This window comes from Rhyacophila brunnea, unplaced genomic scaffold, assembly GCF_057557595.1.
Source record: "Rhyacophila brunnea isolate RB1 unplaced genomic scaffold, BYU_Rbru_1.0 scaffold_17, whole genome shotgun sequence".
Taxonomy (NCBI): Eukaryota; Metazoa; Arthropoda; class Insecta; order Trichoptera; family Rhyacophilidae; genus Rhyacophila; species Rhyacophila brunnea.
The window spans coordinates 7,673,259-7,695,400 of NW_028232827.1; the positions used below are offsets into that span (position 1 = coordinate 7,673,259).

Sequence of the window (22,142 nt, forward strand, 5' to 3'; positions counted from 1 at the left end):
TAAATTTATTTCATTCCATTCAAATACATAACGAATTAATTCGACTTAAAGTCTCAAGCACCGTATAACGATAAAAATAAAGAATTTAGGATATATTTGGAAATCCTGAACATTTCATAAGCTTTGTAGGAATAGTATAATATGTCATTCTAATACCCTGCCTTTTCACATGTCAGAAATCAACTGAACTATAAAATAATATATGAATACCATAACAATACTTAATAATATTATTGTACTTTTTTGGCCACTCATTGCACTCATCGTTAACATCATATTCTTTTACTGCGCAAAGAGCCTATTGCGCGACGATAATAAAAAACTACGCATCAGTTTAAAGAGCAGAGATTATTTTTTTGCTCCCTTAACTATTTACCTATTTTTAGATCCCAGTGCGCTATGCCCAACATGCATCTATCCATATTGGTACGTTTAAATTAAGCTAGGTACATACGAAAATAAGCCTAAATATATGAATGATTTGAAAACATAGATTGAAGGTATCCTTATAAAATGTTTACAAATATATGTAAAAACTATATCATTAGTTATCTCATTAGTTAACTCCACTAATTTCCAATACGTTACCATTGTTCCTAGAATGTACGATTTTACACCTCTTGAGTGTAGTATTTTTTAAAGTACTAATGATCTATTATTAGGTTTTGACGATTTATTATAATATGCTTATCGAGTGTATCAAGGGCGTTTTTTCCTTCAACTTCTTCAACACTATTCATAATTTGTTTGTTATGTTTTTTTTATTTTGACCCTTGGCTTGATAGGTAGGTAATTGAGTTTTCACCTACTTTATTGTATTGACGTATTATATAAGTTAGAGTTTAGAGTGTTCGTTGTCAGTGCGTGTTTGCCTTTGATGAGTATACACAGCGCCTGAAGATGCCGGAAGGCAAAACCCGGGTCGCAAAAAACGACTCAAATGGAATATGTAGTACAAAACTTAAATCCATTATAATTCAAAAACTATTTGTTTTCAAAAGAGAGAAAAAACACTTATGTAAACAGAAAATACTGAAATTCTTATTATAATGTATAGATATTTATGATTAAAAATGAAAGTATAAAATTCCGAAATTCTTGTTGATTATTTCACTAAATGTTTTTTTCTCTCTGCTGTAAAATTTTGTTTTTCCATAATTATAATATACCCCTTTCATAAGTACAGTACGGTACGTCTTCAATTATTAAATCATCAACCAAATTAGTATTTTTTCTGTGTACTTTCTGCGTACTAAACGTATAATAATAACGAAAAAATATAGACATACCTTCGCGTAAAATTCGACGATAATGGCGACACATAGGTACCTACCTATTCGAGATTTTAACAAAAGCATCACATTACCTTTTTTAAATATAAACTCTGCTAACCGTTTTTCCTAAAAGAGTAGAGCAGCAGCGAAACTTTTCCGCTCGAAGTCCTAATTTTTCTGCCCCTATAGTCCTTATTTTTCCACCCCTGTAGTCTTTATTTTTCACGCGAGATTGCGTTTTTAAGCTGTGCGTACGTTTTCAACTGAGCCATTGGGTCCATATTACAGCGGCATGTTCGATTTTCAACTAGAGTTGCCACTTCATAACTTTTCACTCTTTCGGCTCTAGGATGAAAATGATATAATATATTATTATAAACATGTTTGTTAACGTATAATATCATCTATTTATTTATTTATTATTACATAATATATTAATACAAGTGAATATTATTTGATCTAATTTTATGCGAGGTAATCAGGCAAAGAGGTGTATCAGTGTCATGTCAGGGGTTGACAGGCCTCTAGGCTAGGAGCCCGGGCTCAGGAGGGGGCCGGCGAGGCGAGTCGACCAGTTAAGTGAGATAAACACAAATCAAAAATTTGCTTTAATAGTAAAAAAAGTCACAATGATGTCATTGTTTAAATGTGGTTATACCAATGATATTATTAATGGACAATGCACTCAGTACAGTAGCTAGCAAGTAAATTCGCGCATAGCGACATTCGCACATAAGTAGACGTCACGCAATTTCCATTATGCGATATCACGCATCGGGAATTTATAGCAATATCACCTTTATTGTAATGGCGTTAGAACAGTATTTCTAGTGTCAATGTTCATTTGAGCGAGCGATATTGATATTAAAATATGAATTATGCCATTCGGCAGACCCGACAAAAAGCATCTGGAATTTATAGCAATATCACCTTTATTGTAATGGTGTTAGAACAGATTATGCCATTCGGCAGACCAGACAAAAAAGTGAGTGTCATTGTTTTCCCAGATGTTTCGTCCATATTAATGTCATTGGGTTATACGATGAAAATTTTAATTGCATATCGATACTCGACAACTCCATAATTCAAATGAATGTATTATTAGCGATAGGTAGAGGGACCCGACAAAGGTCCCATCCTGAGGGCCCGGTTCAGGATGTAAGGGCCATGAGCAGTGTAGTAAAAAGTGCAAAGTTATAAAGCTCTACTGGACTCAAAATAATGTTGCATAATATCACAGTAATAGCGTTAAACGAGGTTTTATTTATTATTTAAATATTATGCAAGTAACGTCTTTTTAAAACTTACCAACTACACATGTATATGAATATTATTGTAGGTATTAAAAAACAAATAATTTTATTGAATCACTATTATAATATAGGAAAAATAAAATCATCTATTCTCAATACTTTGGTTTTGTGAAATTGCTTTTTTATAAATAATTCAAATATCAATTTCTTTTTTTTACATACAGTAAACATTATAAATTATTAATTTAAGACGTTCACAACATGACATTTAGAAACAAGGAAATATTGGTACTGTTCGGTTATCAGGAATACAGTGGAAAACACATTTTGAAAATAGCCGATAAACTGGATTATTTGTTAGGTTAACCTAACCTAACCTAACCTAACCTAACCTAACCTAAACTAACCCAAACTAACAAATAATCCAGTATATCGGGTATTTTAAAAATGTGTTTTCCGCTGTATTCCTGATAACCGAATAGTACCGAAATATTATTTAAACAGTATTAAATAAAAAAAAAATAGATCAGTATTAAATTATTAAACAGTAGAAAAGTGTAAATACAAAAAAATACATAAATTAGAAACAAGGAAGTACACCGGATGAGCTAAGCAGATCCTATTTTAAGAATTTATAAAACGACGTCCACCATTATTCATCCTCAAGTAGGTGGAATCTATCAACATCCGAAACGATTTGGTTAAACAGAGTTATTGCCCTCCCAATTGGCATCCCAATAATGCAATATTTTAATTTTAAACTATGCATTTCTATATTAATTGAAAGTTGTAATTCTAGTTCTAACAACTCAAGGCAACGACTTGGGTCTAATAAGATTACAATTGAATTGGGTCTGTCAATGTAATACATATATTGTATGTAGACAGACTTTCGCTCAGTTTAGTTTTACAAAGCATTTACGTCTACTGACTTGTAATGCTGTAACGTCCATAGTTTAGCTATACTTAACTGTATTCCTTAACAACTTGATTCAAGAGCTTTGGTTATACTTGGTGTACAGGCATTTTACCGCAAGATATAGTAGAAATCTTGAATTCTAAGCACATAAAAAAGCTTTCTATACTGTTGATCCGAGAAATCCTAATAATAGAATGAAGATTTGTACATATTAGTGAAAATTAAATAAGATGTAAAAAATATTTTTGTTTTTTTAAGTGATTCTAACACGTTTTATTTTTTAAACTAATCGATAACAGTCCCATCGTTTGAGATATTTATTATTTTAAAAAATAAACATTAAGCACATAACAAATTATCAATTCAAGACGCTTACAACATTACATTTAGAATAAAAAGTACAGGTAAATCAACTTAGTAAAAAAAAACCAAAGAAAAAATAATTTCACAGCAAAAGAAATAAAATTAAAAAAAAACAACATTAATTCAAGAAAAATACAAATTAAACAATAAAATAGAATTTTAAAAACAAAATACATAATGCATCGCTAAAATGTATAGATTTATAGTGAGTGCATTGACCAGCCACACAGCCCTCGCTATTGGTGCCTGGTGAGCCTGACATGAGGAAATAGCTTTCACCTAAAATAAGTCATGGCTGCAACCACGCATGTAATTGACGGGTGCATAAAAATTCAAATTTTCCAGAATATCGGGATTGGAAACTATACCACATGAGGCAGGGAAAAATGCTTTAAGAGCAAAAGTGACCTGCGAGCTTCAAGAGAATGAAAGGCGAGCATGCACTGAAGAAAGTTAGTCGGAAAAAACTCGTTTGAGAAACTGTCAAAAGGAAAATAATTATACACATTAAAATAAATATGGCGAAGAAATTTTTTCTGAACATGCTCTAAAACATGCTTATAGGAAACCTCATAAGGACTCCAGATAATGAACCCATACCCAAGAATACTCCGTACTAACGACACATATACTGTACGTCATAACCCTGGTCTTATAGGATTACAGTTATTGACACCATATCAGTATCAGTAGATCCCGAAATTCCTGGAACGGAATGAGTCCATAAAGAAAATGTGCCAAAGCATGTCGATAGATTCGCACCATAAAGCATCCCTAGATAAGAATAAATGGAATAAATCTAAACCTTCCCCATGTCCGATGCCATGTGTTTATCAGTTGACGATACCCCATTGAAACGAACGAAAGCGATCATGATTAAAATAATTACTACATAATATTGTGTTTTATTTTAATTAATACAATGTATTTTCTACCACGAAATAAAAGTGAACAGCATTAGAATAGAAAAAAACTTGGCGTTTTATTCAAAGCCTTATTTGAATAAAAGGCAGGCTAAAAATTGATTCGACTCATTGACGACTTTTTGATTTTGATTACGATTTTTTGACAAATCAAAATATAAATAAATCATTTATAAATAGTTACGCATTAATATTATTTTCGTATAATACTCAGCAAAACCTTCAAAGGTAATGTTCAATGAAATTAAAATACCTTTATTTTGATTTGATTCTAGTAGGTACTTTTGAAATAAATACATTAAATCAAAACCGCAAAATCGGTTTCCTAAAGAATCAATTTACATCCCTAATGCTCGGATTACCTGATCAGAGATTCGACCTCTATGCTAGAGAGGATTTAAATAATAACGTATGGTCAAAATCTAACAAATAGTACCTACATATTCTATGATTAACATTGTAATGATTTATAACTTCCAAACCCCGTCTAACGTATATGAAAGAAATCTATTTTGAAGCTTAATGACTTATAGAAACCCGTGTCCGGTAAATTGTACGTATATATTATGGTCGTGAACATTTATTCCAATGACAGATGGCAGAATAGTATTGGGACCGGATGACGCGTTATTTGTCCAGCATTTCGCCGAGCGATAATTTGTCCGAATTTTAAAAATATCTATTTAATGAAAATAACAAAACTTGGCATGTAAGAATGAATATATTATGTTTAAGTAATATACTTTCTTAAAACCTAACATTTCAATGCCATATTCAGTTTACCAATTGTGGATTATTCCTTAACAATATTGTCTTAACAACGTTTTTCATTTAGAGCGAGGATAATTCAGTGAAATTTTTCGTTAGCTAATTTTATTAAATTCTCACCACATTACCTAATTCAATAGTTTACGAGTACCTAATATCTATTTAATGCGCTTATAGAATGTATTAATAGTGGGCATTTATTGTATCTACGGTGGGTTTTCACCAAAACTTCAAAATATTCAAAAATTGTGTTTATACTTGATCCTTTACATAGTAGGTAATAAGGGCTTTACCTTATTTTATTGTATTAATGTATTATACATGCGAGAGTAATTATCTATATTCGTTCAGTGTGCATTTATGCGCATAGTGCATGAAGATGCCGAAAGGCGAAACGCGGGTAGCAAAAAATGTATAAAACTTAAATTAATAATTAGAATGTATTGAATGTATAAACTATTGTATTACCGCCAATTATATCACAAAATACCAATCGCGTCACACGGACTAAATGGTATTCTGCCATCTGATATTAATTGAATGTTCACGGCCATAAAGTAAGCACAGAAACCGATTAATTGAAATAAAACAAATAAATCCCATAAATGGTTTATCGCCCAATGAAAATCGGCGTTTTGTTCTAATTTTGAAAACAAAAAGACACTAACGTTACAACCGAACATGTCCGTTTGAAATACTTAAGGGGGATGCTTATACCAACAGAGACACCTAGCGGAAAAATACGAAGCTTGCAATTTGAGACATTTTTTTGATAATTTACAATTTCAACTGTATTAATTAATAAATATGTAAATAATTAATAAACTTACAATTATTGTAAAAGTAATCTGAATTTATTACATATTTATGTCCACAGTTACGTTATTATTACATTATATTTTATGGTCATATTCGTTATTAAATTTTTGTTTATTAAGTTTTCAATTTTTCCTCAAACAGATTTTTGACTAATTCATTGTTTTCGATTCGTTCATCGATTTGTATAAAAATATAAATGTGTATAACTTGAAATCCTTTTTATTTATATCAAATCGAGCCTCAATATTGGGACCATACCTAAATAAGATATTTATTAATTAATACAGTTGAAATTATTGTAAATTATCAAAAAAAAATGTCTCAAATTGCGAGCTTCGTATTTTTCCGCTAGGTGCCTCTCTTGGTATAAGCATCCCCTTAAACGAAGTTTACTACAAATATTATGGGTTTATCGGTTTTTCAAAATAAACGCATCGTACGGAATCAAGATGTATTTTCAATGAGTTATAATAAAATATTATAAAATAATTTATCAGCCTAGCAACACTTAATCGATAACTCCCACTCACATAACAACTGAAGAGAATACAAGGAAACTTTCGGAAGATCGGGCACTAAGCCAAACGATAAATAAATTTCGCTCGAATATCTTTGATACATTGCCCCACATTCGAATATAAAAAACTCAATAAATCTCTCACCAAACATACTCGCTATCACTTGCAGGAACAAAAAGCAAAAAAAACAATCCTGAGGGACACATATACTGCGGAAATATCGTGATACTCACTCAGGCTGTAACTCCACATATCCTTTAGGGGTATGTTGCCATTGCGCCCTCCCAGGAGGAGTACCCGGCCCCCCACGAGGGTGGCGGAGTGCTTCGTTCGGGCGGAGGGGTACGTGGTCCCCGCTTGGCCACCGGATCCGGAAGTCGCGCCGACCGGACTCCACATGTCACCTGATCAATCAAGAGAAATAACACGTTACAAATTTTATAAGACATAATGTATTCCTTCCGTAAGACGTAAGACTTCCGTGACGAAGGGTGGAGGTAGGCTATTAAGGGGGGACATGCTCAGCGTAGGTCAAAATGGAGCTTTTGTTCTATTTTCAAAGCATGATCCTGGACATACCTTAAACGTTGTAGATAATCTATTTATATAATTTTGAAGCCTAATTATCCTTCATGTTTATTTTAAACATTTGATGACTGCATAAAGTATTTTTATTACATAAAATATTATTCTTTTAAACCTCTCTTCTGATGTTTTAGAATATAGTCATATTTCAGTACATAACTGTGCAGTGGTGTTAAGATTTTTTACATTTATTAATTTTTAAACGCATTTATAAAACCATCAGTATAATTTATGTCGACATTATTATAGTGAAATATTTACGATAAAAAATTATATTGATAATCTCTGTGATCCCAAATTTGACAAGAATTTGGCATTTTATTATTCAAAAAATGGGCAAAATTAACACATTTGAAGATAATTCTAAAGATACTCATTATAAGCTATGTCTTTGACCATTCAAGTGTGATAAACATCCTACGAATAATGATTGCTTTATAATAATTATTGACCTAAGAATAAGGTAGTGTTTTTTTGAAATACGCCATTTCTTTTGGCATTCCCCAGTGGTTAAGCTACAACATACGGCCGTAGCGATAAATTGACAAACTATAATTGAAGTAGGGAGTAAAATGATGTTAACGCGCGTGTTTGAACAAAAACGGTTAGGTACATGTTCAAACACGCGCGTTAACAGCACACTAAGCTTTGTCAGTCATTCGTATTTGTTTTCATTGAAATAAGACTACAATTTACAGACGGTTTTGGTTAGTTTTTAAAATTCAACTAAACCCTGAGAAACCAAGCCATAATAAATAATGATCAAAAAATACTAGTCTATCTATAAAATATCTAAAATTATGCAATTGAATTATATATAACTTTGAAAATTTTATAGATATAATAATATTTTTTATTTATTATAGTTTGATTTGGGCAGGGCATAATGAATTTAAAAAAAATTAACCAACAATATGTGTAATAAATGTATTCTTAATCCAACGATAACAAATAAGTATGAATGAAAAAGTGTACACGATTTTGTCGTATCGCCCAAAATATACCAAAACTATTATGGTTTGGTTGAGACAGGGTTTAATAGGTTTTTAACAACTATGAAATGCCATATTATGTAAAATTTAGTCTTAGCTCTATACAAAACAAATACGTATGATTAACAAAGTTTCATGTACACTATTTATGGCGGATTTTAACAGCCTACCTCACCCTTCGATACTGTTTGATGTCATGTTATAATTTATTGTTATATTAATGTCGTCACAATTATAGTCAAAATTCATTGAATGTCGATTTAATTAAATCGAAACACATAATATAACGTCAAAATGTCAAATAAATATAGTAGATATAATACGAAAATAGAATGACAGCTGCGAAAATTTTAATTAGTGAGGTGATGTCACGTTCCACAACCAGAATCGTTGCCATTTTAAAAAAATCGATTACCTATCTGATAATTATTGAAATTAATAAAATAAAGCACAATAAAATACAGTAGTACATACTGGTTCTTAAAACTCTTATTTAATTTATTAATATTCATATCATCTTCAAAATAATGTTGCGTTTTAAAATATGTTAGTATAAATAATATCTGTATTATTGTTAATTAACTCCCGAAACTACCGACCGGATAGTGTTTATACTATAGTAATAACAAATAAAACCAAAATAAAGATACATTCGTAGTGTTACAATAAATTTCAGTATTTTCCACCACGTTTACAATGAGTTCCAACCCTTAAAACTTAATTACTATTTTGCATCAAGACAAAATCTAATTTCAGGGAATTGTAAACATTCATTTTAAATTAATACAAATGGAAAATTAATGCACGCTATGCACATAGAGTCTAGCTAGAAGCTTGTTTTCTTTATGAAAGGGGTTCCAGGCGGAAGTTATTATGAACCAACTGCCCAACGATGTATGTTTGTAATTAGAGGGTTGATTGTGATGTAAAGGCATGAAAGAATAACATGCGAACCCGATAAGATACCATATGGGGTGGTCAATTGATTTGGTAAGTCTGTAATTTAGAAAATAATTTGAAAACATCAAAGTTTTTTTTAATGTTTATTTAATGAATATTCATAATTTGAAAACGGGTGGGAATTAATCGCACAATGCAATAATCAAAATTCACAATAAAAAATAACTTTAACATTTGGAAAGTAGTTTTCACACATAATAAATGATTTCACAAATAAATAAATGAAATCACATAAAATAGTTTGTTTCACAAAACAAAAATCATAAATCACTCATTGTAAATATAAATTCACTCAATTTTGACAACTGCACACATTTGTAAAATTGTTATCACCGATAAATAATATATCGCACAAAGAAAAGGTAGAAATTCACAAATGTCAAACTAATAATTGTAGCAGCAATACAATTTATTAGAAGGCAATCGCAAAAATGATGGTTAGGTGTCAATATAATTAATGTTTAACGCAGTAATATAAATATGTATATATTCGTGCTGCTATCGTTCATATAAAATTATTATTTGATGTAAATCTACAACCAAATAACACCACCTAGGTATATCTTTTTCGGTTCATCGATATAAATTTTGGTAAATGTGGCGCAGATGCCGTCATGAGATTGTATAAGTATATTTTTTGAACTAAACCTAACCTAACCTAACCTAATCTAACTTAACCTAACCTAACCCAACCTAACCTAACCTAACCTAACCTAACCAAACCTAACCTAATCCAACCTAACCTAACCTAACCTAACCTAACCTAACCTAACCTAACCTAACCTAACCTAACCTAACCTAACCTAACCTACCCCAACCTAATATTACCTAATATAATCTTAGTTTGTGATAATGATGCATTTCAAATTTTAAATTAACAATTATTAATAATTGGATCGAAAAACCTATGCGCAGACAGAAAAAGGTCATGACGGCATATGCGGTACAATTACCTAAGTTTTAATTAACGTCACTTTTTAAATAGGTACTTATAGTATTATTTGAATCTGAAAGTAGGTACCTAATGCATAGGTAAGTACTTATGTTTTGCCAAAATATTGTATAAAATCATTAAACCTATTTTTCTTAGTGTCTGTGTTCATTTACGATTAATTAGTTACAATAGTATATTGATACGTGAAGACTACTTTTCCCTTTGTGCAAATCGATCATTTGAGAGTTGTAGTTGATTTGTGAATATCATCCATTTCCTATGTGACGAACATCCTTTTAAATGTTGTTAGCGCTTTGTGAAAACAGTCTATTCAATTGTGCGAATATATATTCCCCTTTGAAAACATCTCATGCATATACACAAGAAATGGGAAAACTTATCGATTTTGAAGACTAAGTATACTTACTACCAGTATAAAAAAATACTTAGTAGGTATATAAACTTGTTCCAAAATAATTACTAGTATTTGGAATACTATATAGATCGTTTGGCGTGCGTATGCGACAAAAGTTTCATACTCAACTGAAACTAAAACCAACTCCATATTAGTATTTGAAATACGTATCGGCTCAGGGAACTCAGACTGTGTATCGGTTTCAATATAATCGGTAAAAATACGCTGAGGTCCGCTTGTCGAAAAGTCCTATTTATTATAAAATTTTAAGCACATTTTAAATTTATGAGTTGTTTTTTCTGTTAGGTTACAATATTCTTGTTAACAAAAATGAATGACAGTGATTTTTTTCTTTTAAACACGTTTTGAGTCATATTAACAAGCCTATGCCTGTGCGCCATCTCACCACTGTACTGCGACACAAAATTCATGACCTATTATTTATACATTCGAACGCAATAATATAATAATAAATAATTTTGCTAGACAGCACGCATCACCAAAATGTGAAATTCATGCAACACAAAAATAGTGGCACCCTTCTGGGGTGAGAAAATACGGTACTCAGATGTGGAGAAATGTGTGATAAACTTAAACACCTTAAAGTTTATCACGTAGACGAAATATTGGTCATATTTTATGACATTCTGGGGACTTTGTATTTCTTACATTTCATGGCTAGTCTTTCATTAAGTCATAAACCAAACTTTCTTCAAACCCTTGGTCTGTGACGACTGGCTTTGTACTTCTATCTGTTCTGTGGTGACAATAACCGACAAGTGAACGACTCTTTCATAACTTATATTGTTTATCTCGGTACACAGGTTACATAGCTACTACAAATGGATTTCACGACACTAAAAAGGTTGGGAACCAGTGCCTACGCTGAAGTATCAAATTTCAAGCGCAGGGCTTTCAATGCATAGCAATTATAATACCTCAATTCATAAATATGATAAACTATCCGGTCGATGTCTTAAGCGTAGGGTGTTCAATCAATGTGTGCTACCCGTGCTCACGTATGGCTGCGAGACGTGGACCCTCAACACGAGAGATGTCCAAAGGCTAAAAGTCACATAGCGAGGCATGGAGAGATGCATGTTGGGCATCACGCGAAATGACCGTAAGAGAAACGAATGGGTTAGGAAGCAGACAAGAGTACGCGATGTAATAGACGTTGCCAAACAGCTGAAATGGAGATGGGCGGGGCACATTGCTCACCGAAAGGACGGCCGCTGGACAAATGCCGTCATCCAATGGTACCCAAGGGGTACGAAACGGCCACAGGGTCGCCCTAAAAGCCGCTGGATTGACGAACTGGTAAAGTTCGGCGGAAATACGTGGCAGCGAACGACACAGGACCGAGAGAGTTGGAGAAAGCTTGGGGAGGCCTTCATCCAGCAGTGGATTGACCCCGGCTGATGATGATGATGATCCTCGGTAGCCCGATAGCAGCCTCGTGTACAGAATAGATGCGCGTATGTGCACGCTATCAATAAACCTTCACAAAACAGTCTGTTTAGATAGTTTTATACTAGAGATTATGTACATACTCCATCTGGCGCTGAAACCGAGATTATCTAAATTTAAAATAAATATTGTTAATTTTTGGTGGAATAAAAGTAGGTCAGGAAAAAAATCAGGTAAAAATATCTGCCAATTATACCATCAATATAGTATATAGATTAATAGATGATCTGAGTTTTCGTAAAATTGTATCGCGTTGTAAAATCGTTGTTAAAAATTGTAAAAGCGTTGAACAGACGACGTTTGGTTATCGAATGAAACCCGTTAATTTTGACAATAATATAATGTAAAGGTACCAAATTAGTTTATTATGTAGTGCAGAGTCTTTCTATTATGTAGTACTGATGATCGACGTGTAATCAGCCCACGATATAATTCCGTATTAATTATATTGTTACATAATTAGAATCCTAAACACTTGACTTAACGTTATATGAATACTAATTCAGGCGTAACGAATTTGCTTCTGCGTACATTTTCCGCTTCTAAAATTAATTAATCATCCCTTAAAATTTAATTGCTTATTTTGATATAAACATCACACGCTCTGGTGTGATTATAATATTAAATCAACACTGTTTTGTATGCGTTCTCTAAAATACGAATTTATTCTCGGCCTGCTTCCTCTAAAATACATTCGAGGCGGTTTCATATTATGTCTAACAGACGTTTTCAAACGTTGACTTTTTATTAATCGAATAGTCGTTTACATAATAGAACTTCATTATAATCCGTTTTAAAAGTTTAATTAAATTTAACTTTCATAATTCGAAAACACTTCAGAGAAATAACCACTAGAATTTATCGTTTACAGTGTTTACACAGTTTATCGTTTACCAAAGCCTCGCAAGTATTATTTTTTCCAATATTCGATGCATGGCAGAGTTCTTTCGCGAATACCATCTGTAACTTACTATGTATTTTTGTAGTTTGTTTAGGTAATAAATAGGTACTTTATGCACACTAGGATAATGTGTACCTACCTATTTACCTACTCTCATAACAACAAGTTTTCTGTGAAATATTGCAAAGTATTAAGGGGGGACATGCTCGTCGAAGGTCAAAATTGAGTTTTTATTGTATTTTCAAACCATGATCCTGGACACTCCTTAAACGTTGTAGATAATCTATTTATATAATTTTGAAGCCTTATTATCCCTCATATTTATTTTAAACATTTTTGATAACTGCATAAAGTATTTTTGTTACATAAAATAGTATTATTTTAAACCCCTCCCTCTAATGTTTTAGAATATAGTCATATTTCGGTACATAACTGTGCAGTGGTGTTAAGATTTTTTACATTTATTAATTTTTAAACGCATTTATAAAACCATTAGTATAATTTATGACGAGATAATTTTTGTAAAATATTCACGATAAAAAATTATATTGATAATCTCTGTGATCCCAAATTTGACAAGAATTAGCCATTTTATTATTCAAAAAATCGGCAAGATTAACACATTTGAAGATAATTCAAAAGATACTCATTATAAGCTATGTCGTTGACCATTTAAGTGTGATAAACATCTTATGAATAATGATTGCTTTATAATAATTATTGACCTAAGAATAAGGTAGTGTTTTTTTGAAATACGCCATTTCTTTTGTCATTCCCCAGTGGTTAAGCTACAACATACAGCCGTAGCCATAAATTGACAAACTATAATTTTATGTAACAAAAATACTTTATGCAGTCATCAAATGTTTAAAACAACTATAAAAGATAATTAGGCTTCAAAATTATATAAATAGTTTATCTACAACGTTTAAGGAGTGTCCAGGATCATGGTTTTAAAATTCAATAAAAACTCAATTTTGACCTACGACGAGCATGTAAGCCGTTAATCAACAAATCATCCACACTAACTACCGACATAACATAATATCCTTCATACTGAGTATACAGAATAAACGGAATAATAAATGAATATAACTTATAAGATAATGTGTACCTCTTTACCTATCCTCAATAAAAACAAGCTTTCTGTGAAATATTGCCATTTATCTACGGATCTATCAACACACGTTCGCGACGGTTTGTCGCATTGAAGTATAATAACTATAAGTTACATTATTTCGAGTAGTATCTTCGCTCCGACGCTGTGCCATATCTGCGGCAGTCGGCGACTAATGAACTCGCCTGTTCAGACTTGTTTCGTGGCTTGTTTAGTATATAGTGAGAGGTGGTGGGGGTCGCTACTCGTCCGAAATAATAGAATAAAATGGATCGACGGGACTGGCGATTTTACTAAACTACTCGACTACATGTGTCTGTTCAGACACGGTTTTTTACCAAATCACTCGCTACTCTACTAAATCACTGGAACAGTTCAGACAGGTCTTAAGGGATCTTGGCATCACGTTTGACAGTAAGCTGTCATTTAGTGGCTATATAGCTATCATTTGTAAAAAGGCATTATACAAACGTTGGGCTTCGTCTTACGTACTTCCCGGGTATTTTCAAATGTTACTGTATTAAAAATCCTTTATAATTCCTTAGTTAGAAGCCAGCTTGAGAGTGGGTCGATTGTCTGGGCCCCGCATCAGTTGAAATATGACCTTATATTAGAGCGAGTTCAAAAGAAATTTTTGAGACTCCTTTATTTGAGGTTATATGAATACTACCCATGGCTTTTACTACTCTGAAGTATGCTTACATACTGTAGTTTAAATGCTACAAGATATCAATACTAGGCCACGTATTTTTTTCGACTTATACGTGGTTTAAATGAGAACTCTGCTATTCTTGTTGGTATTGAATTGTGTTTCCCTGATAACTATCTTAGAAATCCGGAGCATCAGTTGTTTGTTCTCCCAAGGAGCAGGACTAACCTGCCATTGGTGATGCCAATTGGGAGGACAATAACTCTGTTCAACCAAATCGCTTCGGATGTTGATATATTCCACCTAAGTGAGGATGAGTATGGGTGGGCGTTTTCTTATAAAAAAATTAAAAAAAAATAGGGTCCACTTAGCTCATTCGGTGTGCTTCCATGCTTTATAATTTATAATTTTTATATTTTTTTTACCTTTTACTTTACTTTTCATACTGTTTTTGTGATACTTAATATTATATTTATTTCTTCTTTACAATGTTTAATACTATTTCTTTGTTTTTAAATATCATGTTGTGGACGTTATAATTTGTAATATTCGCCGTATGTAAGAAAAAATCAAATTTGAATAGAAAAACATTTTTTTTAAATACGACCCCCAGCAGGATTCGAACTCGCGCGTACTCTACCAACAAAGCTACGTGCGACCCATTTAATTGCGACCTAATAGTAGTCTTTTACACCTCTCTGAAGCGCTTCACAAATTACGTTAATTTTGGCAGTCGGCTTTTATATTTTAAATCAAAGTGTTAATTACCATAATTATTAACCCGTGTCAGGAGCACTCCTAATTTTTAGATATAACGTACTTACACTAACTTGCTAATAATTTAATTAACTATTTTTTATTCAACAAATAATTCACAAGATTTCAAAATATAAATAACACTCTTTTATTAAAAATACATAATTTGAAAACACCTCAGAGAAGCCTCCCTTTTTTCAAAAATATATTTTTTTCTAGTGGTTATATATTTCTCTGGGTTGTTTTTGATTTATGTATGTTCAATAAAAGAATATTACATTCTCAAATCTTGTGAATTATTCGTTGAATAACGAAAATGTTATATTAAAACGGTTACTGTGAGTAGGTAGGTACTTAATAGTGTTTTCACAGCCTTTTAGTGTATTATTTTGAAATACAATCGGCAATTTTCTATGTGCTGTGCCTGCTGTACATTTATTATATGTGAGCGTGTCTGATGATGCCGAAAGGCGAAACCCGAGTGGCAAAAAAACTCATATGAATAGTATAATACATAATATACTATATACTTTACTATCCGTATAATCGTATCCGAAAACTTGTACGTATGCAGTTCGCCATATCACACTTCACCGTGAAACGTTGTATTGGAAATATATGGCCATATATTAAAGATCGTCCAACATCTTTGGGTCGTATAGTACTGACATAAAATTCATGTCTAAATAAAACACGGTTCTTGTCGGTTTACACTTTACAGGAAGCTAACAGCAAATAAATTTTGAAAATAGTCGATATACTGGATTATTTGTTGAGCATTCTTGAATTCATGAATTTTGCCAAAATCAGATATAAAAATTGAATTAATGTTCATATTGAATCAAATAAAATTGGAGACCGTATAGTATACTGTCATCTCTTTCCGATAGAAAGCTCACGGCGAACTGTGCCACGGTGAAATGTTTTACGTACAATTTACATGTAACCCCGTATAATATGGTTATTATTTTTATAGCAACGTAACAAACTTAAATTCTTTAACTTGACTTATATAGTATCCGTTGTTTACTAATAATACACCGGAAAAAAACTAAATTTCATTTGTAGGTATATCATGTCATTCATATCTTGGCTTAATAATAATTTTGTTTTTTGATATGTTATGTGCCATTCAAATTTGTAACTGTTAGTGAGTTAGCCAGTGGATTCGACTGGCTGAAACAATGAGTTCATTATTATTTTTACATGTTAAATCTTGTTCATTTCTTAAGTTTGTTGCATCATCTTTATTGTTCTTTTCTAGTTGTATTCCAGTATATACGTAAAACACTCTTCAGCCGGACTTCTAACAAGAAACACACATTGTGTACCTAGTAATATTCAACCTTATATTATTATACCAGTAAAAATATGTTATGTGATTTTGTGTTATAAAGTGGAAATAAAGGACAACATTAAATACATTAATAATATCTTTTGATAATTCCAATCCATAACAAATACGACTATAATATCGTCTCTGTTCTGGCAGAACACACTAACTGGAGAATACTAGTTTTGAGTAATTTGACTTTGAAATTGTTAAAATTTTTGAAATGGTCGATTATGTGAGTTTATTAAGTAATCGTAAAAAGGATGACTTTAAAATAAAGACTGTTTATTTATTAAGAAGGTACATTTTGGTATAACTAACTCAATATGTCATTTTTTTCGAATTAGTGTCTTCTGCTAGAACAGTGACGATATATAGAATGTTAAAAATAGAATTTACAATATAATCATAGTTTACTTTGAATTGTTTATACATTCCATCAGGATTATTTAGTCTTTAGCCCCTCGATAGAAAAACTTCAAGAGCCCATCTTCTGATAAAGTTTTACCAAATAAATCTGTTCCATGTTCAGCCTTATTTACTGTACAGCAATTGTCATAATATTTCATTCCTTATCTCGAGAGGAAGCCGTTAAGTCGGCCCGATAGAACATTCCAGAACTATTCCATTTCCGCAATCGATTTGTATCAAAATAGCCTGATAAACAAATATAAAGAAAATCGAATATCTCTATGCCTATACTCCATCTATACCCTTTTAAAACGACTCGAGAAAATGGAAACGTACTCATATTTACACTAAAATAATATAGAATAAATAATACGAAGAAACAACATTATAATATTATTTGTACCTAATATATAGTGCAATTTATTTATTTATTTGTAGGCGTCGTCGATGTGAGAGTCGATGGTGATGAAAGACGATCGTGGTTATTTGTGATGATGGAGGAGTGAGAGTTTATTTATGGTTACATAAGTACAAGGGTACAATCGGTACAATAATATAAATAAACTGACAGTACAAAGACTAAGATAGTAACAGACCAAGTACTTAGATTCGAATGACCTCTTCGATGAATTATTATTCGCTATTTATACAATCAAAATAATATCTACTCATTATAATTTTAGAAATAAATATAATAATCGAGTCAGCTACTTACTGTCATTTGCGTCAATGGACATACGAGTAGCTGACTATTGTATAAAATATAGATATCGCTGAAATAACCTTTGCCGTATACTATTTACTTATTGTACGATAATTCGACACTACGGAAATGCATTTTAAAGAATTTGTAATTGCGGTACAGTATATAATATCGTCGATCAATCTGCTGACACGTAATGAGTTGTTTATCACCATATATTTATTTTAATACTATCGACTGAAGGTACTTGATGGAATTTGAATTTAAATTCTAATGGATTCAAGCTCTGTACTATTCCATTTAAGTCGTTTTTTGCGACCCGGGTTTCGCCTTTCGGCATCTTCAGGCGTCGTGTACACTCACCAACTTGTCAATGTGTGTTTACCTTTGGTGATGCCGAACGGCGAAACCCGGGTCGCAAAAAACGACTTAAATGGAATAGTACAGAGCTTGGTTCCATTATAATATATTTATTTATTTAAGAAAACAAAACATTGTGAGCATAACAAATCGAAATTCAAAACGTTCTCAACATAAGATTTACATTATAACAAATATTACCCTCACAAGAGAGAATAAGAGAAAATATTTAATAATAATAATAAAACATAAGTACAATTTTATACAAAAAAATTAAATTACGAATACAAAATATATAGCACGTCACTGAAAATGTCTACGTCTTTGGGGAGCGCATTGACTGGTCTTGCACCCCTCGCTAATAGTGCCTGATAGGCTTGACACGAGGGAAACACCAAGGTGCATGGTTGCTACATCAGTCCCGTACAGCTTCGTTTCTGGACAACGAAGTGTGGCACTAAAATATTTTCATTTTGACACGTTTATAGTGCCATGGAAGGCGACCATGTACAAATTGCAGCTGTCTATACTACATGACGGGTAGAGATAGGGTAACTCAAATTATTTATCATTGTCTTCCCATGGCAATCTGCCATGGAGTTTTATTTATTTCAGAAACCTGGAAATCTTCTCTATATATACTCGTATATATATATTAATAATCATGGCCCCCGCATCCTGAAGCGGGCCCCCTACCTATCGCTAAAGATAAAGGCAGTGTGACGCTCTACAGTAGCGTTTTCTAAATGTTGTACGTGGTAAAATTAATGTGTATATTTAGTGTTTTTTTGAATATTTTAATTCAACCATTTTCATTATGGAGTTGTCGAGTATCGAGGCACGATTAAAAATTGTATTGTAGAACTACATAATTTTAAATAATAACATTATTAAAAAAAATAGCGGCGCAGATGACTTCTTTTACTATTAAAGAGAATTTGAGATATGTGTTTATATCACTTATCTGGTCGACTCGCCACGCCGGCCCCTTCCTGAGCCCGTGCCTCCAGACTAGAGCCTTGTCAGCCCCATCTTTGTGGGGGTCATATTTATAATATATGTATTTATTTAACAACATGTAATATAAATTATATAAGTAGGATTTATTATTAGGAGTGGTCTTGGACAATTGCTTCCCAGAATAAAAATAAAAATTCTTTAGATAAAACTTCATCGACGGAGTAGATTAGAAAAATAATCTAACAGATTAATGGCTCTCGCAAAAAAACACTGATATAGAATTTGTAGGTACAATAATTTTAAAACCTTGGCAAAATATGGGAAGCTGATTTTGGTGGACACCGAGAACCTGACAGGGTTGCAAAGCCATTACTAATGGGGATGAAATTTATTACGAAGGTATAGCTATCAAGGAGTTGATTTATATGAGTATCTATCTATATGTGTATTTCACATAATCTAAACTCTTCCTTTTAAATCGGTCGTAAAACCTGATCGTTCATAAATTTTATCTCACACGTATTTTTGAGGCAATAAACATATTCATGAAGTCTTTTTTACACAAACACGCGTGGACTCAAATCATTAGGTTATTACTTTTAACGATTCGAACGCAAAATATAAATTTAAATTTGAACGTATAATTAAGAACTTTAGATTCCATATACAGGAAGAAGTTGTGATATAAGTAATCCAGAATATTAATTATTACGTGAGAAATCGAGATTAGTATTTTGGTTTTGTGAGATTGTCGAAAACTTTTGAGGATTTTTTCTTCAGTCTCTTCTTTTAAAAAAATTGAGTTTTCTAAGAAAATCTAAAAATTTTCTATGAAGAAAAACATTTAGACCCCCTTCTGTGTGAAATTTAAAAAAAAAATCTCAACTGTGCTTATTCAGGGAAAATATTGTATATTATGTATTTAGGTCTCACGGAATGAAATCAGGGTAATGAAAAATTAAGGACAGTATAAATTGTGTATGAATTATTACCATTATTTCCTACTTTATATAATAAAAATGAGGGTTCACGGAAAATTCACAGCTGACAATAATATACTTAATTTTATGGTTGCTATGTTATCTTGATATGGCCAGGCGGGAACAGAGACAATTTTCATAACCGATTTCGCAAAATTTATGAATTCAAGAACGATAACCTAACCCAGTGGTCGGCAAACCGCGGCTCGCGAGCCACATGCGGCTCTTTGGCCCCTTGAGTGCGGCTCAGCCATAGATGCTCTCTGCCATATTTGACATGGCTACAAAGAAGAAGCAAAGAAAATGGAAGAGGATACCCGTAAATGTAAAGTTGGATGGACCGAGACTTTCGCGTTTATTCAAAACTTAAATGGCTTACCGACCTGTAATATGTGTCGGGAAAAGAGAGATACTACAACTAAAAACGCGTCATTTCGCACTAAATATTCTGTCGATGATGCAAGGAAGAAAGCAGTTGAGGAGAAGAGTCAAAAAAAAATCAAGTTCTATATTTAATTAGGTAATGAATAAAATCCTTCAACAATGTTAATATTGCAAGTTTTGTGGTTAGAAAAAAGATTTCCAGGAGAGGAAATCAAGAGTAAATTGAAAAATCGATTTATTGATGAGAACCTGGAATCGTGCTTAAAATTAAATCAACAACATACGAACCTGACTTACTCAAACTTTACAAGGAGATGCAAGATATTATCTATGGATGCAAGGCCATTATTCACATTGAGTGTTTGTCAGTCATTATCATGATTCAATTTTATGGATACCTAATTTACAATTTAATTTTTATTAATAAATAAGATCATTATTACGTATGATTTTCAGTTTTATTCGGTGTACCTACCTATAATTTAATTAAGACTTAAAACTTTTACTAAAGTTTATTAAGTAAATAAACAGTGTACATACTTACTACCTACGTATATAATTTAAGTTTAAGAAATTTGGCTCTCAAAATAAATCTCAATCGTTGTACTGTTGATATTTGGCTCTATTGACTAATGAGTTTGCCGACCAGATCTAACCTAACCAAAAAAATAATCCAGTATATCGGCTATTTTTAAAATTTGTTTGCCGCTGGCTTCCACTAAAGAGACAAGAACTGAAAAACCTACTTATCTAACTCATTCAATTGCCTGCATATAGACTTAAATTACTCCTAATTATAAAGAAGACATCTCCTAAATACGTCATATCTCAAATGAACCTAGTCGTTACACCGGAGTTATTACAAACACTCGATAGTGACGAGCTCCCCAGTATATGTAATTTATATAACTCCAGCTATTCAGAAACTTACTGTACGACAAGATCTTTTTGGCTACGTGTTAAAACTGTGAACTAATAAGCTCCTCCTATTTTAACCGCACTTCGGTAAAAACTACTTTCATTATTTTGCTTATAAAGCAGATTTTTGTCTCTCCTGTAAATTTCTGTCTCGTCACATTAGATAATATAACAGTTCAAAGACGATATGTCAATAATTCTCTATGGTAGTATGAATAAATTTGTAATTAACGAGCGTGCAATTAAAAAAGATTAAATATAAAATTATTAACCTATGATTGATTATACAGGTAAAAATTTACCTTGGTTATGAAACGATTAAATTAGTGTTAAGGTGTGTCCTAAAGCGTTAAATAGCTGTAATAAAATACTCAAGGAAAGTAAAACGTTACAACTACCCTCATATTCTTGGGAAATAAAACAAAGCAAACATGTTCACAAATAACCATTGTCTACTATTGCCTCCGTATCTAATCG

At 32.1% G+C, this 22,142-nt stretch overlaps 1 protein-coding gene across 2 annotated transcripts in view; it reads right to left on the reverse strand.

Annotated features, from left to right (window-relative positions):
* Window positions 1-22,142, reverse strand: part of LOC147073623 (uncharacterized) — a 200,806-nt gene that overhangs the window by 66,656 nt on the left and 112,008 nt on the right. For both annotated transcript variants that reach the window (XM_085944963.1, XM_085944965.1), the window contains exon 2: window positions 7,071-7,241. In XM_085944963.1, the coding sequence (XP_085801089.1) occupies window positions 7,071-7,241 (171 nt within the window). The remainder of the gene's footprint in view (window positions 1-7,070; window positions 7,242-22,142) is intronic.